The 27985-nt window shown below is 43.5% G+C and overlaps 1 protein-coding gene across 1 annotated transcript; it reads right to left on the reverse strand.

Annotated features, from left to right (window-relative positions):
• Nucleotides 1-27985, reverse strand: LOC126198986 (uncharacterized). Its single transcript, XM_049935655.1, has 3 exons — nt 27337-27985; nt 26840-27185; nt 1-1365 (listed from the first exon to the last, which is right to left on the reverse strand). The coding sequence occupies exons 2-3, from the start codon at nt 27166-27168 to the stop codon at nt 957-959; spliced, it is 738 nt and encodes a 245-aa protein (XP_049791612.1). The 5' UTR covers nt 27169-27185; nt 27337-27985; the 3' UTR covers nt 1-956.

Genomic DNA, 27985 nt, shown 5'->3' on the forward strand with positions numbered 1-27985 from the left:
TATGCAAAGATCTGTTTATTCACTTAGTCGTATACACAAGTGTTTCAGAAATTTACAGAAAGCAGTCACAATGAACAAGATGAAACAGAAAAATCATTCTGTCTGCTGGTACTGCAAAGAAAGCAATGACATGCCTTTTCACTGCTGCAATTCCCATAACACATACCTGGTAGCATCTTTTAGTAATTTGCTATGATGCCTGCAACTGACTGTAAAGTATAACATCACACACTATATTCTCAGAAAAACATTTTTCCAAATGCATATCTAAAGCTCCTAGGTAAGCTGTCCATATATGAAAGAAGCCCTTAGAAGAAACTTCATTTGTAGCTGTAATAAAGAATTACAAATATAGATAGCCATAGGAACAGTATGTCACAACTACATGCTATAAATATTTCTCAACACAATTAAGTGAGAGATCATCAGATGAAACTGTCCCAGTGCGTTCCAATATTGGAACAGTATTAGTGCCCCGTATACAAACATATCATCTAAGGAAGTTAATGTACAGTATCTATACCTGCCATTACTGAACTGTGATGTATAATGTGAAGTGGGTTGCTCTGAACAATAAATATTGGTTTTGCAATGTTTCTTCATTGTCTACCTTCCCAATTGGTATTATCAAAATATAAATGAAAATTTTACCTATCATCCAAGCATTCTCATTCATGTATATGTTCAAGTATACATCCTTATAAGTAGCTACATTAACGTTTCATATTAAAAGAGCACTGAAATTATGTAAGCAGTTAGTAATTTAGATCTTTTTTTTTTTTTACATTTAATTTCACTGCAGGTCATCAATTTCTCTGTAACAAAGAAAGCTAAACTATTTGAGAGGCTCCACAAATTCTTTGGCCGTCATTTAGTATCTCCATAACTCTGTCATTCAAACCGCTGAAAAGCAACTGCAGAGGGAAGAGTATGGTGCTTAACACATATCAGTTGTATCATCCAGTTTCAGCACTGGCAGTAGCTGCAGCAGTGGCAGCTGCTAAAGTACCAAGTCCTTTCTTTTCAATGGCAACAGCCACTGCTGCATCCAGGAAATCACTATGTTCAGCTACCACAGGCTCTGTGGGGGCTGAACACACAGGAACTGTCTGCCGGTGACGCTGCTGCTGAGTCAATGTGGAAGGTCGCTGCAGACCATGACTGTGTATTGCCATAAGTACAGCTTCATCTTCTAGCTCAGTATGTCCACCTCCTCTGCTGTCCACTGAACTTTGCTCTGTGCCATCCTCGAGAAGCGGTGGAGGAGGAACATTTCCAGGAGGCAGTGGTACCAAGCCCATGTCTTCAAGAACACGATTTATAGTGTTGTCCACAAAACAGCGTGCCACTTGCCTTGCTTGCCATCTGAAAGGATAGAAGTAAAGATTCAAATGTATTTGTGATTCATCATGAGACATCTAGAAATGAAAATGATAAATTTACACTGAGAAATAAATAAAAAAATAACTAAAGGCATACTTCCATGAAGGGTGTGAGAAGGCAAGAAGTAGAACAAAGATGATCTGGGAGAAGGCAAAGGACCAGAAATAAAAATGGGATGATGCTATGGGAAATTCTGCCAATTGAAAAATCACAATATAGGCAGTCTTTCCAAGCTTGCCATTGGCTGCGATTATAATATTTCTGACATATGTTACATCTACTTCAAACTATTCACTCAACAATCATTATTTGTCAATACCCGTAATATTGTGGCAATACCTTTGCTGGAGTTACAGGGATTCTATGTAAAAGAGAATTCTTCCATCTTTTGGCAATTTTAAGGACTGTTCAGCTTGCTTAGGTGTTGTCATTGAATACACTGAGCCAGATTCTGAACCTATGTCACTGATTTTATTGTAGTAAGTCTCTCTCTTAAGCTCAATAAATTCATTTTGATATGGATGTACCATGTGCAGATTCATAATCTGAACACTGGATATTGATTGGTAGACAAAATAACCTGGTGATCCTCAAACATTTCTCTCATCTCATCTTTGGAGCTCCCACTTTGTGCATGATGTCCCACTTGTGCCTGCAACCACAAACCACTCACTCTTCATTATGTGCTGTGTGAGAGACTTACTATGTGATGTATTACTCCATAAATTTACTAAGAAACAATTACTGGCATCCCTAGGTTAATCCTCTGTACTGCTACACAATTAAACCTGTCTAAATAAGGGTTGCCAGGCTCACTTTGACTCACAAAACAGGGCTTCAATTGTCACTACTCATACATCACTAATAAAATGCCCTACATCAATTCAACTAGTTTAAGAACGATTCTGCAATCTGACCCCTAGACTGGAAAATATACACTATTAACAGTTCAAATACTACCTCCAGCTGACTCCCTTCAACTTCTAATGATTAATCGACAGGCATACAGCTGAAAGTAAATTGTGAGAAAGACACAAGAAATACCACACTTCAAGTTTCCACTAAATCAAATGGAATTTGTTGGTTTCAATTAGACCTTTCCAAGCCCTCATCCATTAAACACACCTTAGAGTAGCTAATGTCTCCACAATTAATCTGAACCCTCTGGCAAATGAGCATGAGCACGCACTCTGAAAACTGGAAATTACTCAATCAGAATTCCATATCCATGTATGAGAACACACTTCCAAATTCTTGTAGGCTTTCAATACTTGAAAAACTAACTTGCTCAGCCACTGACTATCAACTTCACAAATACACTTCGAAATTTCACCTCTGCCCCAAGCAGTCCAAAAATTGCTGATACATCTACGAGGGCTGCTGGCTGACTATTCCATTTTGCAAGCTGCAAACCACTCCACAAAACTATTTCAACATTCAGGCAGTCAGCCTTACGGAGCAATATCTCGGCACTCTCACAGGTCATTTCCTGCTTTCATTAACACTATTACTCTGCACAATTCTGCTTCCCACCAGGGCTTTCAAAAGTTTGCTTCCAACATGTGGTGGAAAACAAATGTCTTCAAGGGAGACACTCTTGTCCTTGAGCTTCTATTGTTGGTTCCAAACATAACTGCTGGTTCCAACCGCAACTTGTTTATAAGTATTACAGAAAGACTGAGCCGTGGCTGGCTGAAAGCCTTCTGGAAACTGATCCTGGTGTCTATTATAGCTGAAAGGACATGCCAGCTGGCATAGTCTGGTGGTGGTTCTGATCAGGGGTCTGCGTGATTCACTTTAGTGGTTTTGGTCTGAAAGAGATATCCATGTCTGTTCCACAAGCAGCTAGATAAACACATGTGGACTCAGGCAGAGTTATTCATCTATGAGCAACTTTATTCACAAGATCTTCCATCTCCAATGACACACTACATTCTGTCATCACTTCACACAATGTTAAAGAGTGTATTGCACAAAGTTATTGGTTACAAGGACTGATGGCTTTCGCTGGTCTTCATCTTTTGAACCTTGGGTTCACTGAGCTCATTCCGAGTCTAAACTGACAAAGTTGTCAGAGTGCTCACCATTTGGTGGGATTCTAGTGCATTAATGAATGCAACGGGCTTAGCAAGTTTGTAGGTTAGACAGTGTGGTATGTCTGGAGTCAAATTTTACCAAAATGGAGACTTTAATGTAAGGTTTACAGAAAAACAGAACAGAAAAGAGTACTTACACTAGCTTTCAACCTCTTGCTCTTTTTCTAGCAAAAGTGCACACCTTCACACACACGCGCGCGCGACAGCAGTGAGACTGACTGTTGATCAGCGATTATTGAGAGCGGTTGCCTGGGCAGATGGAGGCAGGGAGTGTGTAAGGAAGAATGTACGAAGCAATTGATTAACTGATTGATAGATGGGGGTTAGGGGACTAAATAGCGAGGTCATCAGTCCCCTTGCAGAAGATAGAGGGTCCACTGAAGTGGGCAGGTCCAATCACAGGTGTCACACTACAAAGTGAAGAAGTAAAAACACACACAGGGGAAGACATAAAAGGGCACATCAAATCTAGAAACTGGAAAAACCGATGGATAAAAGAGTGGTCTTTGCATGGGGGAGTAGTCATGGGTCTCAGACCTAAAAAACAGGAAGGGAGGCCCTAACCACAAACAAGCTGCCCCTGCTCCAGGTGCAGAGCTAAACCTTATAACTGAAAATAAAAACCACTTTCACATAGGAAACTGAGGGCAAGTTCAACCAACTGTGAATTGTCTGCTAATATTAAAGACAAAAAATCTGGAATGCTATACTTAGTACAAAGGACTAAAATGAGAGGTTTTTCCACCAGTATATGGGATACCGTTAGTCTGGCTCCACAGCCACAGTGTGGGTGAGCTTTCTACGACCAATACTTAGATGGCATAAGACAGTGGACTCCTTCCGAGAGCAGCAGAAGGAAAGGTGACAAACTGCATTAGTCTCCTTGATGGTGCGGAGCTTATTACTGGGAGTGGTAGTGCACCAGGTATCATTCCACTTTCAGGCAAAGAGGGATATGATGTGTATCCGCATATCTGCACCTGGAATCATCAAAGGAAATGGAGGAGAAGTATCTACCTCTCTAGCCAAACAATCAGCCAGTTCATTCTCTGGAATGCTAACATGACTTCGGACCCAGAGGAAGACAACGGAGCACGTGGCACAGCCAAGGGCAGAGAGGAGGTCATGGATAGCAAAGAGCAAAGAGTGACATGAGTAGCAAGTCTATAGCCTGCAAGCTACTCATTGAGTTGGTACATATTAAAACACTGTGGAGAGAGGCCTGAGAAACACAATGGAGGGCCCTGTTAATGGCTAGCTGCTCTACTGTGAACACACTACATGATCCCAGCAGTAAATGGTGTGCCATGCCAGTAGGAGATGTAAAAGTGTATTTCGCCATCTACTGTTTTAGAATCATCAATGTAGAAGATTGTGGCACCCTGAAACTCTTCAAGAATGGAATGTACAAGATGCTGGAGTATCATAAGGGCAACAGAGACCTTATGATCTTTTAATAAATAGGTCGGTTCTAATCTGTGGTCTAGGCACCATTCAAGCAGGGGTGTGGGAGAAAATACACATTGCACATTCCAGTGAGTGGAGATCCCGAAGTATGATACATTCCAACTGCCAATTCCATCCAAGGGTATATATCAGGAGGTAGACTTCCAACAGTTGCAAAGAGGACAGGGTACACAGGATGGTCAGGGAATTGTCAAATGGTGATTGCGTAAGAAACCAGGAATTGGCCCCATCACATTCGTAGAGAGGAGACTGCTGACAGGACTAATGTGAAAGGCACTGATTGCGCGCCGCATCTCACAATGCTGAATGTGGTGACAAAGTTTCAGAGTGGAAGGAGCCACTGAGCTGTATACCTGACAACCATAATCTGGTCTGGACAAAACCAGAGTGCAGTAAAGACGGAGAAGAGCAGCAGGGTCTGCACCCCAAAATGTCTGGACCAGAAGGCAGAGAGTATTAAGCTTCTGCATGCAGGCAGTCTTCAAGTGGCAAATGTGGGGCGGCCACATCATCTTTTTATCAAAAATAAGGCCCAATAAATGGGTCTATGGTACAACATGTATGTGCTGGTCGCATAACAAGGTTCTGCATCAGGTGTACTACGGGTCGACAGCAAAAATACATAGCCCGCATTGTGGAGGGAGAGAGCTGAAAGCCATGGGAGGGTGCCCATGCAGAGGCCCATCGGATAGCGCCTTCAAGCTGCTGTTCAGCAGATGCTACCAAATGGGAGATGCACCAGTTGCAAAAATCGTCGACTTGCAAAGCTGGAGTTACCAGAGGCCCAACAGAGGTCACAAATCCCATTGATGGTGATGAGGAAGAATGTGACACTTAACACAGAACCCTGCGGGATACCATTCTCCTGGACCTGCGGGGTGTTGAGTGAAGTGACAACCTGAACCCAAAAGAGTTGGAGGGATAAAAACATGCAGATAAAACTCTGAAAGGGGCTGGAAAAGCCCCAGTCATGGACAGTAACTAAAATATGACAAAGCCAAGCCATGTTGTCGTTTTATGTAGATCAAAGAACACTGCTACAATCTGCCAGAGGTTTGTAAAAGCCTGTCACATTGCTCTTTCCAATCTGAGTGAATGGTCAGTTGGAGATCATTCTTCCCAGAAGCCACACTGATACGGAGACGAAAGGCTCCAAGATTCAAGCATCCAATGTAATTGGAAGCTAATCATTCTCTTGAGCAGTTTACAAAGTACATTCATCAGGCTAATCGGGCAGTAGCTGTCAAGAGATGTTGGGTTCTTGCCGGGCTTAGGGATGGGGATAACTACATTGTCTCGCCATTGCAAGGGGAAGGAACCTGTGAGTGAAATGCAGTTAAGACCCTGAGGAGATGTTGCCTCTGAGTAACATCCAAGTGTTAGATCATTTGGTTGTGGATGGAATCCGGTCTGTGGCTGTATCCTGTGAAGAAATAAGAAGCTGCAAGAATTCTCATTCAGTGATGGGTTCATAACAGGATTTGGCTTGGAGGAGGTTGAAACATAGGGCTGTTTGTTCAACTTGGTGTTTGTGCCAGAGAAAGGTAGCAGTATAGTAATAGGAAGTTGATGATGTCGCAAAGTGTCTCATGAGGTGTTCTGCAGGGAACAATGTACCAGTACACAGAGCACCCTGTAAGATGAGACCCTTGACAGTTGACTGTTACTGGTGGTCCAGAAGGCAATGGAGCTTGGACCAAACCTGCGATGAAAAGGTACATCCCCAGAGAGGAAAAAAGTGCTCACAGCATTCCTTTTTACTCTGCTTAACAAGGTAGCGAGCCTTAGCACAGAGATTCTTAAAAGCGATAAGGTTGGTCTATGAAGGGTGTCATTTAAATTGTTGCAGCTCCTGTCAGCACTCCTGGATAGCAGCTGCTACTCCTTGGTCAACCACAGTACCAGTCGAGGACTAGGGAAACCTGTGGATAGGGGGACAAGCAGTCCCAGTGGCAGGAAGAAAAGTAGCAGAGACGTCTTGTATGAACGTAGCAATGTGATCCGAGAGAGAGGTGTTGCACTTCACAGCATATAAAAAGGCTCTGCAGAATGCCCAACATGTGGGCCTGTCAGCAGCAAATGATAGAATCACAGGAAAGTGCTTACTGTCACAAAGATCATCATGGGGTGACCAATACAGGGAAGCCACGAGAGCAGGGGAGGAGACTGAGAGATGGATAGCAAAAAAGGTAACATGAGCGGTAATGGAGTAGGTAGGGGAACTATCACTGACAAGGGAACCTCCCCATCGCACCCCCCTCAGATTTAGTTATAAGTTGGCACAGTGGATAGGCCTTGAAAAACTGAACACAGACCAATCGAGAAAACAGGAAGAAGTTGTGTGGAACTATGAAAAAATAAGCAAAATATACAAACTGAGTAGTCCGTGTGCAACATAGGCAACATCAAGGGTACTGGGAGCTCAGGAGCGCCGTGGTTCCGTGGTTAGCGTGAGCAGCTGCGGAACGAGAGGTTCTTGGTTCAAATCTTCTCTCCAGTGAAAAATTTATGTTCTTTATTTTCGCAAAGTTATGATCTGTCCGTTCGTTCATTGACGTCTCTGTTCACTGTAATAAGTTTAGCGCCTGTGTTTTGCGACCGCGCCGCAAAACCGTGTGATTAGTAGATGAAAGGACCTGCCTCTCCAATAGGAACCGAAAACATTTGATCCCAAGGCCATAGGTCAACCGATTCCTCCACAGGAAAACACGTCTGATATATTCTATACGACACTGGAGATGGCATGTGCGTCACAGGACAGGAATATGTTGTCGACCCACCTAACTTTTACACTTGGCGAATGGGTAAAAATATTCTTCTACCTTGCCCGATTTAGGTTTTCTTGTGGATGTGATAATCACTCCCAAAAAGTGATGAAAACGTAAGAGTTTGTCACATAAACTGAAAATAAAAAATTAAACTTTTCACTCAAGGGAAGGCCTAGAACCAAGGACCTCTCATTCCGCAACTGCTCACGCTAACCACAGGACCACGGCGCTCCTGAGCTCTCACTGTCCTTGATTTTGCTTATGTTACGCATGGACTACTCAGTTTGTATATTTTGCTTATTTTTTTCATAGTTACACACAACTACTTCCTGTTTTCTCGATTGATCTGTGTTCAGTTTTTCAAGGCCTATCCACTGTGCCAAGTTGTAACTAAATCTGAGGGGGGTGCAATGGGGAGGTTCCCTTGTGAGGAGACACAAATCAAAGTCTGTAATAAATTGGTCAATTAGAAGACCCCAACCCGTTGAAGTGGCACTCCATCGCAGGGGGTTGGAATGCATTGAAGTCCCTGAGGAGGAAGTACAGAGGTGGGAGATGCTGTATTAAAGTAGGCAATTCAACATAAGGAAACAGCCTACGTGGAGGGGGGTAGACATTGCAAATGGTGATTGTTGGGGTCATTTGCACTTGTTCTGCTATTGCTTCCTGGTTGGTATGAAGGGGGATCAAGTCATTAATGGTATCGGTGGGAACCAAAGTGCAGACCCTTCCAGATGCTATCCCAGGGCCATCAAGGTTCTGACAGAGCACCTGATAATCATGAAATGTTGGAGAGTTATCATCACAGGAGCGCATTTCTTGAAGAGCAAGACAAAATGCAGAATAAGAGGAAAGTAGTTGTTAAATTTCTGGTAGTTGACAGTAATATCCATTACCATTCCACTGGATTGTTGTGTGGCAAGAGTCCAGGTGAGACAAAAAAAAGCCAAGGGGAGGTCATGTCACTGAGTCAGAGGTCATCGCTGATGAGGATAGGCTGACATCTATAAAAACCGTGTCTGATTCAGGATGAGGAGGAGGTGGCAAAGCCCCATGGGAAGCCAGGGAAGCCCTATCCCCGGAGGGAGAGAGAAGGTGTCGGTATTATCAGTAAGGGAAGGGGATGACTTCTCTGGCTGAAGAGGAAGAGGTGGGGCAGTTCCTTGATGGGAAGGGACGGAAGGCGCCAGGGAGGCAAGGGGAGAGGGGAGGTAGGATGGGGATAAGGAGGAAGGGAGAAGAGGAGAAGACGTAACTAATCCAAAGGTAGAGGAGAGTCGGATTGGAGGATAAGGTCCCTATGGAAAATTAAACCCTGTGTCATACTGAGCGAGGAGTGATATTCACTGGGACGTCTCCTAAATGATCACAGGCACGGAGGAAGGCTGACTGAGTGGTAGATGTTGTCTTTATAAGGGGGGAGCCAGATCTCATCTTGCTTAAGGACTCAACTTCCCTGAACTTATCGTCGATGTGTTAGGAACCATGGAAAGGGTTTCGCCTCAAGCTGGCGGGCTTGGCCCTCCTTTGTGAGTGTAGCCAAGAAGGGCAAGGCCAGGAAGGCAGAAACAGGAACTGAGACAAAACTATTCCTAGGAAGAGACGCAGCCACAGATGAGTGGCAGGGAGCTTAACACACTTCATGTGCCAAACATCGACCCTGGTACCACCCACTCCGTACAGGGGCTCACTTCATTGGTATCAGCCAGCTGCAGCAACAGCTACCTGTCTGGATGGTTGTTGTTGGGAGTTCTGGTGCTCCAAAAGGATGGGGAATCACTCCTAGACTTGCACAAGGTGTTCACAGTGCAGGAACCAGCAGCAGGATCCTTGTGGTGTCATGGGGTTCAGCCAGATGGGTACATAACAGCCCCACCACATGGACTGGCTACCAAGCTGGTGACCTACCAAGAAAGCAAAAGGGCTTTGGTGGGGAGAGAGTAGGAGGAAATGAGAGAGGAGAGGATGAGGAGGAAGGGGAGAGGAACCATGCCAAAGACACTATGGAGGAGTTCTTCCCCATCTGGCTGACAGTACATATTTCAGCTTTATAGATAAAGTTCAAACCCCGTGAGGAGGACCTGAAAAAGAAAGTCAAAAAAGAGGAGGAAAAGCAAACAAACCAAAACTGCAAGACAAAGTGAAGTCTGGAGGCTAGTTCGGCCGACATAAATAAGAACACCAAGAGAGGGAAAGGAAGGGGCTAAGTGAAAGATTAAGGACAGGGAAGGAGAAGGAAGAGGAAGGTAAAGCAACCCAGTAAAGAAGAAAGGCTGCAATAACTTGGGGACCTGAGCACGCCACACACGTATCCAGAAAAGAGCTGTGGGCCCCCTGGGAGGAATGCACAAGGCGGGAGGGGGTAGTTGGATAGTGTGAGCTATATCTTTCCACAGATCACTCTGCAGTTGCCTGAGATGAGTTTAGAGAGGAGAGTGTATGAGAGACAGAAAGATGGAGTGGTTAGGGGGAGGCAGGGGAGGAAATGAGAGGACGAATGGGGACCGAAGAGACAGTACACAAACTGGACAGCGAAGGAGTGATGTGGACAGAAAAGAGAATGAAAAAGATAAGCTGAGGCAGTGGGAAACAGGTTAGTGGAAGTTTAGGTCAAAAGAACTGGTAGAGCTTAAGAAATGCTGGAAACAGATTCCTACCTAGTGCTGATTTGGGTTGAGGGGGTGCTCGACATCATGGTCATCAGCGCCCTGACAAGAATTCAGCATGCGAATCTCACAAGTGGGGACGAAGGCTGTCCCCACATGCAGAGCAGTTTAAGTCTTCCGCACTTTCCCACCAATTTAGGGATGAGGCATGACAGTTCACAAAATTTCACCACCCTTGTAACACTGGAATCGTTATCTGCGAGGATAGTTGGCAGGTCTCCAGCGAGACTGAGGGCTGCCCTAATATCAGTATGTAGGACACGCATAGCCACAATATGCTGAACTGAAAGCGGCATGCCACAAACTTCGCAGAGTGGTGGTTCCTCCCACCGGAGGAGGAAGCCATGTGTTAAAGGGCTATACCCGATGCACAGTCTGGTAAGCAGAAACTCCTTCCAGCGGTGAGGCTGACATGGAAGTCCGCCATGCCTTTGTGGTCGATTTGAATGACCACAGTTTGTTGTCTGTCACCTGCAACCATTCAGTCTCCCACTGATGCATCTGTCAGAAAATGAGATGATGGCGTGCAATGGGATGGGACATTTATGGACAACACTCTCCCAACGTGCTTCCTTGGCAGCTTTGTCGGCTATGTCATTGCCCTGTATCCCAATGTGGCCAGGCACCCAGCAACCACCACCTTGCCATGGCGTTGGAGCTGCTGTAAGGAGTCATGGATGAGGTTACACTTGGTGAAGTGCTTGCAGTGCACTAAGAGAGTCTGAAAGGACAAGAAACCTGTACGGTAATGTCTGAACAATCTCCGGTGACATCAGAATACCATATAATTCTTCATCATAATTTGTAAATTTTTCTGAAAGATGCACTTCAAAAACCCGATCAGGGAAAACAGCAGAACAACCAAGAGCATTCTCTTGCTGGGATCCATCTGTTTAAACAATGATAAAACTGTGGTATGTACAGGGTGTTTCAAAAATGACCGGTATATTTGAAACGGCAATAAAAACTAAACGAGCAGTGATAGAAATACACCGTTTGTTGCAATATGCTTGGGACAGCAGTACATTTTCAGGCGGACAAACTTTCGAAATTACAGTAGTTACAATTTTCAACAACAGATGGCGCTGCAAGTGATGTGAAAGATATAGAAGACAACGCAGTCTGTGGGTGCGCCATTCTGTACGTCGTCTTTCTGCTGTAAGCGTGTGCTGTTCACAACGTGCAAGTGTGCTGTAGACAACATGGTTTATTCCTTAGAACAGAGGATTTTTCTGGTGTTGGAATTCCACCGCCTAGAACACAGTGTTGTTGCAACAAGATGAAGTTTTCAACGGAGGTTTAATGTAACCAAAGGACCGAAAAGTGATACAATAAAGGATCTGTTTGAAAAATTTCAACGGACTGGGAACGTGGCGGATGAACGTGCTGGAAAGGTAGGGCGACCGCGTACGGCAACCACAGAGGGCAACACGCAGCTAGTGCAGCAGGTGATCCAACAGCGGCCTCGGGTTTCCGTTCGCCGTGTTGCAGCTGCGGTCCAAATGACGCCAACGTCCACGTATCGTCTCATGCGCCAGAGTTTACACCTCTATCCATACAAAATTCAAACGCGGCAACCCCTCAGCGCCGCTACCATTGCTGCACGAGAGACACTCGCTAACGATATAGTGCACAGGATTGATGACGGCGATATGCATGTGGGCAGCATTTGGTTTACTGACGAAGCTTATTTTTACCTGGACGGCTTCGTCAATAAACAGAACTGGCGCATATGGGGAACCGAAAAGCCCCATGTTGCAGTCCCATCGTCCCTGCATCCTCAAAAAGTACTGGTCTGGGCCGCCATGTCTTCCAAAGGAATCATTGGCCCATTTTTCAGATCCGAAACGATTACTGCATCACGCTATCTGGACATTCTTCGTGAATTTGTGGCGGTACAAACTGCCTTAGACGACACTGTGAACACCTCGTGGTTTATGCAAGATGGTGCCCGGCCACATCGCACGGCCGACGTCTTTAATTTCCTGAATGAATATTTCGATGATCGTGTGATTGCTTTGGGCTATCCGAAACATACAGGAGGCGGCGTGGATTGGCCTCCCTATTCGCCAGACATGAACCCCTGTGACTTCTTTCTGTGGGGACACTTGAAAGACCAGGTGTACGGCCAGAATCCAGAAACAATTGAACAGCTGAAGCAGTACATCTCATCTGCATGTGAAGCCATTCCGCCAGACACGTTGTCAAAGGTTTCGGGTAATTTCATTCAGAGACTACGCCATATTATTGCTACGCATGGTGGATATGTGGAAAATATCGTACTATAGAGTTTCCCAGACCGCAGCGCCATCTGTTGTTGAAAATTGTAACTACTGTAATTTCGAAAGTTTGTCTGCCTGAAAATGTACTGTTGTCCCAAGCATATTGCAACAAACGGTGTATTTCTATCACTGCTCGTTTAGTTTTTATTGACGTTTCAAATATACCGGTCATTTTTGAAACACCCTGTACTTAAAATGGACGAAAAAAGTTGTAACAACAAAATCTGGAGTACAGGTTTTCTTATACTGTGTCAAGCTTAAAATCATTTTGGGCCCCTGAAGATGCCAAGGCGGCAATGCGGTCCATCCCTGGCTGTGTATTTTGATGCCTGAGAGACCCAGATCACCGAGAGTGTCTGTAGCATGTATACCAAATGGCTTGGTCGCATGGGACCGATTCCTGAACAGTCGTTCAAAGGTGGGTTGGATCACTGAACTAAATGTCCACGACCGAGGTCAAGCTGAGATTTTCAGCGTCCGTCGAGACAAATGATACATTACCGAATCCAGAGTGGGGGTTCTCCAGCCTCTGCACACAGACCCAGAACTGGGCTAGTCTGAAAGGCTCCAGTCAATATCCGAATGCCTTCATGGTGGACAGCATCTAACATACTGAGGTAGGAAGCATAGGCCAATCCACAGACCATGCTGCCATAATCTAAGTGTCATGGAACAAATGCCCTATAAAACTGCTGGAGGAGGGACCTGTCAGCTCCCCATGTTTTTCTGCTACTGCATTTCAAAATATTCAATGACTGGAAGCCACTTGTTCATAGGTCTTTCAGGTGTGGAAGCCAAGTTAATTTAGTCAAATAATAAACTCTAATGAGCATGGTTAAAATTGACACATGTAGTCTTCTCGGGGAGAATCTAGAACCAGTTGTCTGGGTCCAGGTTTCCAGCCTCCTAATGGTCAGATGTAGCTGCCTCATCAGTGGAAGGGCAGAAGATTGCAAAGTCATCCACAAACAAAGAGCATTTGACAGGTCTCCTGACTGTGGAAAAAGTGCCATTGATAGCAATGGCAAACTATGTGACACTGAGGCCACCGCCTTGGTGCACCCCATTCTCCTGAACATAGCAGTCAGACATGGCATCGCCAATGCGATAACGAAAATGCTGGTCCTCGAGAAAGGATTGGATCAGAAGTGGCAGGTGTCCACATAGTCCCCATTCATGAAAGTTGGCAAAGGATGTTGTACCTCCAAGAAGGGTCATATGCTTTTTTTGAGGTCAAAACCTAGTAGTGGAAGAGAGTATCCAAATGGATCACACAGTGAAGTAGCTGCAGAAGTCATTTGTGTTCGGTGCATTGCAAGTTCGGCAACTGGATGGTCATGTTTGTGGTTTGCCACAGTTTGGCTGTGGCCATTCATGTGAGTAGGGAGTTGGTTGCTTGCCATGCCCATATAGAATGTTCCACAGTAACTGAGCATAGCTAATACACAACACGGCCGATTTCACATGTGGCTCTGTCTTTTGTAGGGTTGGAAACGTCTGTGACTGGACTGTGGTAGCAGATGAGGGAAAGTGTATGGGACAGATCTTGCAACTGATTTGCTCATAAGGAAATGACCCATAGGGTGCAGGATTGCAATAGGGATGGACAAGGATAGTCTGTAGGTTGGATGGGTGGCGAAACACTACTTTGGGTTATGTGGGTAGGATTTTGGATACGATATCTGTCATCTCAGGGCATGACGAAGGTAGCCAAAACCCTGGTGAAGGATGTTGTTGAGCTTTTCAAGGCCAGGGTCTTACGGGGTGATCGAAGGAGTGCTGGCTAACAGGTCTACTAGTGTCTGATGAGGAGCTGGCATGGGAGATCTGTTTATGGGTGAGATGTATAGGATACATTTTGAAGTTTTTCACCTCAGCTGTTTTTGAGAAGTATTCATTTAATTATATTTTGCACAATTGGCCAATTTTGACCTTACAGGCTATTTTCAAGAGCAGCAAGTGTTGCTGTGTTGCACAGTTTGTAGTGGTACATGTTGCTATAAAGCATAGTAACACATCTCACTTTCCTTTGCTAGACTGATGAAAAATGTGCAATTGAAAAATGTTACTTTAATTAGCAGAAGAGTAAAGAGCATCTACTGTGCCCCTGTTTGTGGAATTTATGTGCAGACAGGTGAAAGAAAAATGGAGGCACAGCACAGAAAGCGACAGTGGATGCATAATTTGGACTCGCCTGTCATGGGTTACTTGCACTTTGCAGTCTTGCTTTGGGTAGTGTTGTGGACTCCAAGGAAAAAAAGGGGTCTGTTGACAATGGTCAAGCACTAATGAAAAATGGTTGCCATACAGAGTCTATGCCAGGCTATCTTGAGTTAAGTACAAACCGGTTTTGGTGAAGCATTGAAGCACCATCTATGAACATGTCTGAAAAGCTTTTTTAATTATCAGTTGTTATTTATATAGTTATTTATATTTATATAACGGGAAAGCGCTGGTAGATAGACACAATAAAAAAACACACAAACACACACACAAAATTTCAAGCTTTCGCAACCAATGGTTGCTTCGTCAGGAAATAAGGAAGGACAGGGAAAGACGAAAGGATGTGGGTTTTAAGGGAGAGGGTAAGGAGTCATTCCAATCCCGGGAGCTGAAAGACTTACCTTAGGGGGGAAAAAAGGACAGGTATACACTCGCGCGCAACACATCTCACTTTCCTTTGCTAGACTGATGAAAAATGTGCAATTGAAAAATGTTACTTTAATTAGCAGAAGAGTAAAGAGCATCTACTGTGCCCCTGTTTGTGGAATTTATGTGTGTGTGTGTGTGTGTGTGTGTGTGTGTGTGTGTGTGTGTGTGTGTGTGTGTGTGGGGGCGCGCGCGCGCGCGCGCACACACACACACACACAAATTCCACACACACACACACACACACACACACACACACACACACACACACACACACACACACACACACACACAAGCAGACATATTTAAAGGCAAAGAGTTGCCGACTGTTCAGAGCATCCTCCTACAGGCCAACCGCAAATTAGAACAGCACGCCACCCTCCACCTCAAAAAACTATCTAATCTCCTGGTTTCCCACCTCCGGAAAGGCAACTCACTCACCCTTCACAACCTTTCCAGCAAACCTCAACCTCCTCTCATTGCACACAGACCCAGTCTCTCCCATCTAATCAATCTCCCACTTCCGGCTCCACTCCCCCCAAAACCTCAAAATTCCAATCAACACAATTTGGAACCACAACACCCTAATTCAGTAGTTAACCTTTCCTCCAAACCTCTCCCCCAATCCGAAACCTCTGTCCTATCCAAAGGCCTCACCTTCAGCCCCACTCCCAGATTCAACCAAACCGCCCTTGTCAAAGATTTACTGTCCTACACCCGTACTCTCTGCTGGAAATATCACTTTGCCATGAAGAAAAATGATCCTAATCCTACTCCCCAAGACACTATCCAAATTGAACCCTGCCTGGAACAGTTCCGTCCTCCGTCACAGTGGGTCCCACCTCCTCTTCCTCAAAATCACCCCCTCCAAACCTTCCAGGAATTTCTGACTTCCAGCCTTGCCTCTCAATCCATCTTAAAAAACCTTAATCCTACTCCCAACATCACCACTGCTGAAGCCCAGGCTATCCGTGATGTGAAGGCAGACCGATCCATCGTCATTCTTCCGGCGGACAAGGGTTCCACGACCGTGGTACTTGATCGTCGGGAGTATGTGGCTGAGGGACTGCGTCAGCTTTCAGACAACACTACATACAAAGTTTGCCAAGGTAATCCCATTCCTGATGTCCAGGCGGAGCTTCAAGGAATCCTCAGAACCTTAGGCCCCCTACAAAACCTTTCACCTGACTCCATCAACCTCCTGACCCCACCAACACCCCACACCCCTACCTTCTACCTTCCTCCTAAAATTCACAAACCCAATCATCCCGGCTGCCCCATTGTAGCTGGTTACCAAGCCCCTACAGAATGTATCTCTGCCTACGTAATCAACACCTTCAACCCATTACATGCAGTCTCCCATCCTTCATCAAAGACACCAACTACTTGCTCGAACACCTGGAATCCTTACCCAGTCTGTTACCCCCGGAAACCATCCTTGTAACCATTGAAGCCACTTCCTTATACACAAATATTCCGCACGTCCAGGGCCTCGCTGTGATGGAGCACTTCCTTTCACGCCGATCACCTGCCACCCTACCTAAAACCTCTTTCCTCATTACCTTAGACAGCTTCATCCTGATCCACAACTTCTTCACTTTCGAAGGCCAGACATACCAACAATTAAAGGGAACAGCCATGGGTACCAGGATGGCCCCCTCCTACGCCAACCTATTTATGGGTCGCTTAGAGGAAGCCTTCTTGGTTACCCAGGCCTGCCAACCCAAAGTTTGGTACAGATTTATTGATGACATCTTCATGATGGACTCACAGTGAAGAAGAACTCCAGAATTTCCTCTCCAACCTCAACTCCTTTGGTTCCATCAGATTCACCTGGTCCTACTCCAAATCTCATGCCACTTTCCTTGACGTTGACCTCCACCTGTCCAATTCCCAGCTTCACACGTCCATCCACATCAAACCCACCAACAAGCAACAGTACCTCCATTATGACAGCTGCCACCCATTCCACATCAAACGGTCCCTTCCCTACAGCCTAGGTCTTCGTGGCAAACGAATCTGCTCCAGTCCGGAATCCCTGAAGCATTACACCAACAACCTGAAAACAGCTTTCGCATCCCGCAACTACCCTCCCGACCTGGTACAGAAGCAAATAACCAGAGCCACTTCCTCATCTCCTCAAACCCAGAACCTCCCACAGAAGAACCCCAAAAGTGCCCCACTTGTGACAGGATACTTTCCGGGACTGGATCAGACTTTGAATGTGGCTCTCCAGCAGGGATACGACTTCCTCAAATCCTGCCCTGAAATGAGATCCATCCTTCATGAAATCCTCCCCACTCCACCAAGAGTGTCTTTCCGCCGTCCACCTAACCTTCGTAACCTCTTAGTTCATCCCTATCAAATCCCCAAACCACCTCCCCTACCCTCTGGCTCCTACCCTTGTAACCGCTCCGGTGTAAAATCTGTCCCATGCACCCTCCCACCACCACCACCTACTCCAGTCCTGTGACCCGGGAGGTGTACACGATCAAAGGCAGAGCCACGTGTGAAAGCAACTACATGATTTACCAACTGACCTGCATACACTGTGAAGCTTTCTATGTGGGATTGACCAGCAACAAACTGTCCATTCGCATGAATTGACACAGGCAGACAGTGTTTGTTGGTAATGAGGATCACCCTGTGGCTAAACATGCCTTGGTGCACGGCCAGCACATCTTGGCACAGTGTTATACCATCCGAGTTATCTGGTCACTTCCCACTAACACCAACCTATCCGAACTCCGGAGATGGGAACTTGCTCTTCAATATATCCTCTCTTCCCGTTACCCACCAGGCCTCAATCTCCGCTAATTTCAAGTTGCTGCCACTCATACCTCACCTGTCATTCAACATCATCTTTGCCTCTTCACTTCCGCCTCGACTGACATCTCTGCCCAAACTCTTTGTCTTTAAATATGTCTGCTTGTGTCTGTATATGTGTGGATGGATGTGTGTGTGTGCGCGAGTGTATACCTGTCCTTTTTTCCCCCTAAGGTAAGTCTTTCCGCTCCCGGCATTGGAATGACTCCTTACCCTCTCCCTTAAAACCCACATCCTTTCGTCTTTCCCTCTCCTTCCCTCTTTCCTGATGAGGCAACAGTTTGTTGCGAAAGCTTGAATTTTGTGTGTATGTTTGTGTGTCTGTCGACCTGCCAGCACTTTCATTTGGTAAGTCACATCATCTTTGTTTTTATATATATATATATATACACACACACACCTGGTCCTACTCCAAATTCCATGCCACTTTCCTTGACGTTGACCTCCACCTGTCCAATGGCCAGCTTTACACGTCCGTCCACATCAAACCCACCAACAAGCAACAGTACCTCCATTATGACAGCTGCCACCCATTCAACATCAAACGGTCCCTTCCCTACAGCCTAGGTCTTCGTGGCAAACGAATCTGCTCCAGTCCGAAATGCCTGAACCATTACACCAACAACCTGACAACAGCTTTCGCATCTCGCAACTACCCTCCCGACCTGGTACAGAAGCAAATAACCAGAGCCACTTCCTCATCCCCTCGAACCCAGAATCCCCCACAGAAGAACCACAAAAGTGCCCCAATTGTGACAGGATACTTTCCGGGACTGGACCAGACTCTGAATGTGGCTCTCCAGCAGGGATACGACTTCCTCAAATCCTGCCCTGAAATGAGATCCATCCTTCATGAAATCCTCCCCACTCCACCACGAGTGTCTTTCCGCCGTCCACCTAACCTTCATAACCTCTTAGTTCATCCCTATCAAATCCCCAAACCACCTTCCCTACCCTCTGGCTCCTATCCTTGTAACCGCCCCCGGTGTAAAACCTGTCCCATGCACCCTCCCACCACCACCTACTCCAGTCCTGTAACCCGGAAGGTGTACACGATCAAAGGCAGAGCCACATGTGAAAGCACCCACGTGATTTACCAACTGACCTGCCTACACTGTGATGCATTCTATGTGGGAATGACCAGCAACAAACTGTCCATTCGCATGAATGGACACAGGCAGACAGTGTTTGTTGGTAATGAGGATCACCCTGTGGCTAAACATGCCTTGGTGCACGGCCAGCACATCTTGGCACAGTGTTACACCGTCCGGGTTATCTGGATACTTCCCACCAACACCAACCTATCCGAACTCCGGAGATGGGAACTTGCTCTTCAATATATCCTCTCTTCCCGTTACCCACCAGGCCTCAATCTCCGCTAATTTCAAGTTGCCGCCACTCATACCTCACCTGTCATTCAACATCATCTTTGCCTCTTCACTTCCGCCTCGACTGACATCTCTGCCCAAACTCTTTGTCTTTAAATATGTCTGCTTGTGTCTGTATATGTGTGGATGGATATGTGTGTGTGCGCGCGAGTGTATACCTGTCCTTTTTTCCCCCTAAGGTAAGTCTTTCCACTCCCGGGATTGGAATGACTCCTTACCCTCTCCCTTAAAACCCACATCCTTTCATCTTTCCCTCTCCTTCCCCTCTTTCCTGATGAGGCAACAGTTTGTTGCGAAAGCTTGAATTTTGTGTGTCTATCGACCTGCCAGTGCTTTCGTTCGGTAAGTCACATCATATCATTGTCTCTAGTTGTTTAGGTTATTCCACCAGCAGCTTTGATCTTAGTGGGGGAATCTGTAGTGGTACATCTTGCTATAAAGCAAAGCAAAATATCTCGCTTTCCTTTTACTGGATTGATAAAAGATGTGCATGTGAAAAATGTGACTTCAGTTAGCAGTAGAGTAAAGACCATCTACTGTGCCTGGATCTGTTCGAATTTATGTGCAGATATAAGAGAGAAAAATGTGGGCATGTTACCGACGACAGATGCATAATTTGGACTGGCCAGTGAGGGGTCACTTGCACTTTGCAGTCGTGCTTTGGGGGTGCCGTAGACTCCAAAGAAGAAAGGGATCTGATGACAATGGTCAAGCATTAAACAAAAATGAATGTTGTTGTTTAAAGTCTATGCTGGAATATCTCAAGTTAAGTATGAACTTATGGATTTGGTGAAGCATTGAAGCATCATGTATGAACATGTTGTCTGAAAAGCATTATTAATTATCAGTTGTGAGCTGATAACAAATTTGAATACAGAAGAATAATGGAAACAGCATTTTGTGATTTCATAGTGAGTTACTTAAATCTTCAAGCTGTCTTATAGGCCACACTCCTCTGCATACTGGAAACAAAGTCAGTGGTTAAATATGTGGCACTGCGTAGCAGGACCACAACATCAAGAGAAAACAAGATGGTGCCCAGGAAATACAGGAAAGAAGGTAACTGTTATCACATGGGGAACACTTAAAGACTTGGCATCTCACAATACATCGATCACTTACAGTCAACCCACAATACGAAAAACACCTCAAGTTATCCCATTACTAGACAGCAGATGTAGCCAGTCTCCCACATGTCCAACCCCTCATCTGCTTTGTGGGAGATGGGCAACAGCATAAAGTAGGGGATTACCTGTAGGGGCAAAGTACAGTGAGGACTGATATTTAATTTACACATCAAGTTCCATAGGACCAAATTGAGGAGCAAATGTCCAAAGTCATGGAAAGTGTCAGTACACAAAATTACAACATAAAAGTAATAACAGATAAAAATAAAATGTTTATGAGCCTGAAAAAAGTCAATCCTTTCGTACTGTCAAGCTTGTTCCGTATATAAATACCTTCGTTAAATGGTAAAGTAACCTTGGGCCAAACAGGTCAACTACAATAAGTAAGTTGGCATAGGATGGTGCTATGTGAGTACCAATGGCAATACTACTCATCTGTTGATAGATTTGGCTTTCGAAAGGGAAATAATTATGGGTCAGAAAGTGACTGGGTAGGAGGGTTAAGAAAGAGGTTGTGGGTTTTGTAGCACAAGGACATTAGGAAGGTTGGTATCCATTAGTTTGGAAGTGTTGGTCAACAAAGGTGCCAGCACTGTACCAGTAGAGAGACCTGTAGGGGTGGATTTGTGATGTTTGGAGAATAGGTAAAAGAAGTGTGTGTGGAGAATAGGTAAAAGAAGTGTGTGTGTGTGGGGGGGTGGGGTGGGGTGGTGGTGGGGGGGGGGGTTGCAGGTGAGAGGAGGGGGGTGGACTAAGAGCAGCACTGTCGATTGAGATTCAAGTTAAGCTAACTTTGCCGTATCAGAAGGTGTGTGTTGGTAGTGTCTGTCCTTATTTAGTGTGTTTGTTTAAAAGTGTTGTGAGTAAACGTTGCAGTTGAAGGCTGCAGTAATAAAGTGGTGTTCGGAGTTACAGTTACCCATCTTAAAATAAGAAGAGCAACAAACAATGCCTCACTGTGTCGTCCCAGCATGCATATCTGGCTACACAGAAAGTAAGTAATTTTTTTCTTAGACCTCCAAAAAACAAAGTAGAATTTTCCAATCGATGAGAGCAATACCTCGGAAAGACAGAGATGTGACTCTCATTGTTATGTGTGAGATTCACATTTCGCTGTGGAACTTATCACATAAACAGACTTGTTTGTCATCAACGGTAAACAAGTTAAAATGCCAAGACCAAGGTGGTCACTAAAACCAGGAGCAGTTCCTCATCTATTTCCAAATTTACCGAAATATTTATCGAAATTCGCCAGTACAACACTCGCAAGTGAGAAGTTGTGGCAAACAAAACACTGAACGAGAAGTTACGATGTCTCTCAGTTTCTTATATCAAAGAAAATTTACGGAATGAAACGGTACCGGATGCAGCAGTAATTTCATTAAAATGATCATTACAGAGTAAGAAACTATAAATTGTGCTATTATATAATAAACAAAGAACACCGACTGCTTAAATAAATCTTCTATGAAAGAAGCTCTCAGATGAACAGCGCAAGACGGCTGAGTCAAATCTCCTAGATCATTGTAAACTCTGTAAGAAACAGAACATCAGAGTAGACTCTATGATAAAAATATGCCAACTGAAAAACAATAAGGTAATCGGTATGATAATGAGTGTCTTCTGGACAATGTGCTATTAAAAATTAAGTTGTCCAATGCATACAGACACTATTTGAAGCACGCATTGTTGCCACTTGCTCCCGAAACAAGTCTACGAAATTTCATAAAGGGTCTCAGATGCTCATGCGGAATCAATGTGCACTCCTTGATTTGGCATTCAGGTACTTCTGCCCCCCATGTGTTGGTATCTGATAATCTAGACCACACAAAAAACACTGTCGTTCCAGATGTTGATAGACTTCTTGAAGAACTATCAAATAATATTGAAGTTACAATCTGGTAAGATGGTTCTGCTTCCTAACTTAAAAATAGATATACTGCAGAGGCTCTGAAAGTTCTAAGTAAGAGTCATGGCAAAAGAATAACGTGAAAGTACTTTGCAACTTCTTACAGGAAGGGGCCAGTTGATGGAATTGGTGGAGCTATCAAACGCCAAGTTTGGTCTCATGTAAAAAGCAGGCAATGCAACTGATTCTGTGAAAACATTGTTAAATTCTCCTTCTAATGTGATGGCAATTCTTATGGGTCTCTACCTGACAGCTGCCTTCACCTTTCTCAACAAGCATTTGATGGACCTACACCTGTTCCAAAAGCAATGTTTGATGACCTTCAGCACCTGAAAAAGTTTTGCCCTGTCAAAGCCCAAAAATTTTATGCATCGCTCCCCGTATTAGTTTCAGGTAATGATGTGGGCCAATTTATATCAAGTGACATTTTAACTGTTTCAAAAACTACCACACAAACAATATATTTATAGATTTCACTACAAATTAACAGGCAGTCATCTTTTTTGCCGACATTTTTGTGACATTAATCAATTATAATGTCAAACACACAAACAATAAAAAGAGGTGTGCCACAGGGCTCCATACTTGGGCCCTTCCTGTTTTTAGTGTATGTTAATGATATGCCACAGTATTTACCCTGTAAAACAGTCCTCTATGCAGACGATACAACTTTTATCAATTCAGGGACATACAGAAGCGTGTCCGCTTTGACCCATGACATCACAAATATGGCGGAAATGACCATAAACGACAATTCCAATATGGCGGATATAAAATCATTGCATACGTATCATAAAGACGAAAATACATCGAAACACACACACACACACACACACACACACACACACACACACACACACACACACACACACACACACACACGTTTCACAAAAAGCCTTATGACTCTAACGGGACAAGCGTGGGAAATTGGGGGGTTTTGGGTGGGGAGAAACTAAATATAAACAAATTTAGCCGCCCACCCTCATACAAAACCACACAAAACGACGAAAAAAATCGACATCACAAAACTCACCAAATACCACAAAACAATATTATCTAGAATCGGACACTTCCCTTGACCTATATAGATCTACAGCAGCTCCCGATCCCATAAATTGGGATCGAACACTTCCCTTCACCTATATAGCTCAACAGCAGCTCCCGATCCCATCTCCCAATACAAAAATCAAAATGCACCGCCAAACATTACGAACAAACACTTCCCTCTACCTACACATATCTACAGCAGGTCCCGATCCCATAAATTAGGATCGACCACTACCCTTGACCTATCTAACTCAAAAACATCTCCCAATACCAATACCAACCTTCACAGCCACAAATTTCAATGAAACACTTCCCTATACCCCAATACACAACACATACGCCAAAAACAAAAAAAATGAGAACTTACCACAAGAAAGTTCCAGCCCCACAAACTAGATTGGCCACCACAATCTCACACACACACACACACACACACACACACACACACACCACACACACACACGCGCAAACCAATGAAAAAATACTAAACCAAAAGAAAAACCCAACCCACCCACACCTCAACCTCCCCCCCCTGACCCCAAAATAAAAAACACAAACAAAAACCAAATGCAACATAAAAAAATTTCAATCACACACTACTACTCAACAAAAACTTCAACAAAATAGATCCTCCACAACTAAAACAAAAAACAAACAAATACTATACAACAAAATAAACCACCCACCCCACCCCGAGCCACAGCCACCCACCCACCTACCCAGACCACCCTAACTAACAACTTGCCTGTAGTAGGACCTAAATTTGTATCAATAGCTTAGGATAATGACATAGTGTTATCAACATGTATATGATAATGACATAGTGTCATCAACATGAATACTCCCTGCTTAATATAAATCTGTATAATGTTTTCCTTTTTATTGTAAAATTAATAATATATAAAATTCCAAATGTGTGCTATTGTACTACACTAAATTTCATACGATTTATATATACATTGTTATGAGAATGTAACCATCTTTATACTGTAATTGAACTTATTGACGAAGCCCATTGTATAAGAAAATACTGAACGGCTAATAAAGATTCTTATTCTTATTTTTATATACTACATTAATGTAAAAAGTCTACCTACATAATAAAATGTGCCAGACATGTTATTTGTCAGTGTAACATCATAATACTTATTTTTTGTTTAGGATCCAGTAATTTTGTTTGAAAATTAAAACCACTTTTTTTCTAAAAATTTTGTTTACTGGACTCTCGTCATGTTTTCCCTGGACTCTTCAAATATAATAATGTAACAATTATTGCGGTACAGGTTTATGGAACTTTCTGTATAAAGAATGTTTTGATTTATAAAAATAACTTCATAATATGAGTTACCACAGAATGACACTGGTGGGCTTTTTTATGTTGATGTGTCTACCAGTTTGTTAGCTCAAGACTTCGGAAGAAAGAAAATTGTATTTTTTTTTCCTTTATCTATTGGTAAGTTGAACACATCTATGGTTTATAGAGTTATTTTATCAGTCCTGAATCAGATTATAATACTGGAATTACTTAATTTCACACTCAATAAAAATGACTGCATGTTTAACACTATCCCCTACAAAATTACAAAGTGGGGTAATTGCGTAAAGATACTGAGTGGAGATTGTAAAATGGTATGATGATGATGATATTCCATATAATATTTTGAAAAATGCCAAGGACCTACATTAAAAAGTGTCTGTATTGCAGTTAGGCCTACACCATAAACAATGTGTCATGGGGTTGTGCATAGTGTTATAATAATATCAGTCATACACCACCGAGGGTGGAATTTATATTTTTCTGAGAGTCCAGAATTAAATCTGATGTTTCTACAGGACTTGCATAGTTTTGTTCTAATTTCTTTAGGTCAAAGGGTACAACTGAATAAATTAGGCCTTGAGCATCCCCAAGATCTTCCTCCACATGGTATCAGGCCTTTATGAAACACAACATGTGTATTTCTTTGGAGAAACCTGAGCACCTTCAGAAGTGCCAAAAGAATACCAGAGATTCATTTGTAATTTAGACCTTCTACAATGAACTGAATAATTTGTATTAAATATGTGAGCTAAAATATTAGTGGAAATCATGCTTTGTCATGAACTGCGATGAGTCTGGATTTGGCACTGATCCAACTTGAGTAGGAGCTGTTGGGAAAGGAACTGAATAGGGTGTATGCTGCATCAGGTAGAGACTCAACAACCTTTTGTGGCCTGTGATGCAGCAGAACACTCTTACTTGTCACCACTGAAAGTATGTAAGGGTGGGGCAGTTCAGAGTTGATGAATGTCTGAGCAATACCTACCCAGGAAAACTACGCTGCTGCTTCAACAAATGGGTTGATGGGGAAGGCTATGGTTCGTCATTGGTTCACTACAGATTTTATGACTTGTATAGAGAAATATTGTATGTATGCAGTCAAAGTGCCATTTTCAACATTTGATGGGCATGCTAGCCATGTTAGTCTACGACCAGTGGAAATGGCAATACAAAATAACTTGTTTAGTGTGCTCGCCGTGTCATTTACTTGACAGACTACAACCTCTTGACAAATGTGTGTTTGCCTCTTAAAATCAAATGAGGAAAAAAAGCTTTGCCATATATTTTTGTGTTCTCTTTACGTGTACTGCCTCAGTTTTAATGTTGTTTGATAACTTTCTTTCAAAATTGCTTATTTTGGGATTTGTAACAAATTCCTTTCAAAAATTGCTCATTTTGGAACTTCCATTACGTATTGGTTGGGGTAATTGAAAAATGGTACAATTATTCAGGGAAATGTTCAAAAGTTGTAGAAAAGTGTTGGCTTCGTTACCCTTGACAGCAAATCAATACTCAGTCCACAATATGATATTGCAGTTTACTTTTACCTCTGACCCAGTGGGGTAAAAGTGAACACATGGGGTAAATGTCAACTTGTTATAATGTCAGTTAGAAACAACAGATGAATGAATCCAAGAGCAGTGCTTGTATTTCAGGTCTATGTTTAAATTTAGCAAGCTAGTAATTACTTCAAATCAAAGTCAGAACTTCTCAAAATCGTTTACAATTGCTCCACCTGAGCCACAGATGGATAAAGATATTTTCTGTATTTAAAAATACCAATAAATAATCAGTAATACAGACAAGCAACTATTGTATTAAAAGCCATTCAAAGGACGCATGATTGCATTCATGTCCTAAATTTAACTTCTGCAATAGTTACATGAACTCTGAAATAAAAATAAGTTGATTACCTGTGTAGCTGCCATACATTTTGTGTGTGAGGTTGTGGCATCTCCACTGGGTAAATGCCAAAGAATGGATTTACAGATACTGTTGGCTTCCTATCTGGAGGCTGATCAATCACATGTGCATCTTTACTTGTACTTGGAAACTCACTGCATGTGCAACGTACAGGGCCTCCTCGTATAACTGAACGTTCCTCCTCTGACTTTTTTAGGTGATATTTTCCTTTAATCTGCCACACATATCTTGCCTTTTTTAGTGGTCGCAAATCTTCAAGGCTGTCTGATTCCGATGCATGGGCTGAAGTTTCACCTTCTTCGTCACTTGTCCAGCCCATAACAATTTTTATAGGCCCTAAAATATTACGCTAACTACACAATCACAATTTTCAGACTGTGTGATTTGCTATAGGCTTTACCTGATCATTTACTACCACTAAAGTGTAGTGCCATCATCAACTTTATAACGGTGAAGACACTGTAAACAGTTAATCCTAAAAGCTTACCTCACACCTGTAATTGCTCTTACAGCTTGCGCAGTCTCTACATTACACAAGTAACACTAAACTGAACTTCTTTTTTAGTTTGATGTACATCCCTACTTTCCACTGGGAGCATCACCTACGCAATTCCTTCTTTCATTGATCCAGCCAGTCACCTTTTAAACGGAAAGGTACACACACACACACACGGTCTAAACAGAGTACGGAGGTGCTGAAGACTCCTGAGCAAATAACAAAGTTATTTCATTTTGCGCTATTGCATGTATTCACACAATTTATAATACTTCCTTCTCAACGTTCTGGAATCAGCCTACACTCATACTGCCCATTTTCTGTCGCTGGAGGCATCATCGTTCTTTCAGTATACGAACAGAGAAGTAGCAGTTGCTATTGGAATGTAAGAGTACCGGTGAAATGTTTTCATAAAATGAAACACGTCTGTATAATTTACATACAAATATTATAAACAAATATCACAACACACCGCTTGCCAATCATTAACTTTAGCGATTTTTCCCACTGCCTCCTATACCGAAATAAGTATCTCTGCTTACAAGACGCGTCGTCCGAAACGATAGGATCTTCCTAAATACAGCTACTATATGCCATCAAAATTTTCTGCGCAACTGCGTTTCGCTTACTAATTTTGACA

This window comes from Schistocerca nitens, chromosome 8 (assembly GCF_023898315.1).
Source record: "Schistocerca nitens isolate TAMUIC-IGC-003100 chromosome 8, iqSchNite1.1, whole genome shotgun sequence".
Lineage (NCBI taxonomy): Eukaryota > Metazoa > Arthropoda > Insecta > Orthoptera > Acrididae > Schistocerca > Schistocerca nitens.

Excerpts from the sequence above, each read along its gene's own strand:
- LOC126198986 (XM_049935655.1), bottom strand. The coding sequence starts at position 27,168 with ATGGGCTGGACAAGTGACGAAGAAGGTGAAACTTCAGCCCATGCATCG. Across the intron at positions 1,366-26,839 it reads AATGTATGGCAGCTACACAG|ATGGCAAGCAAGGCAAGTGG; the intron begins GTAATCAACTTA and ends CTATCCTTTCAG.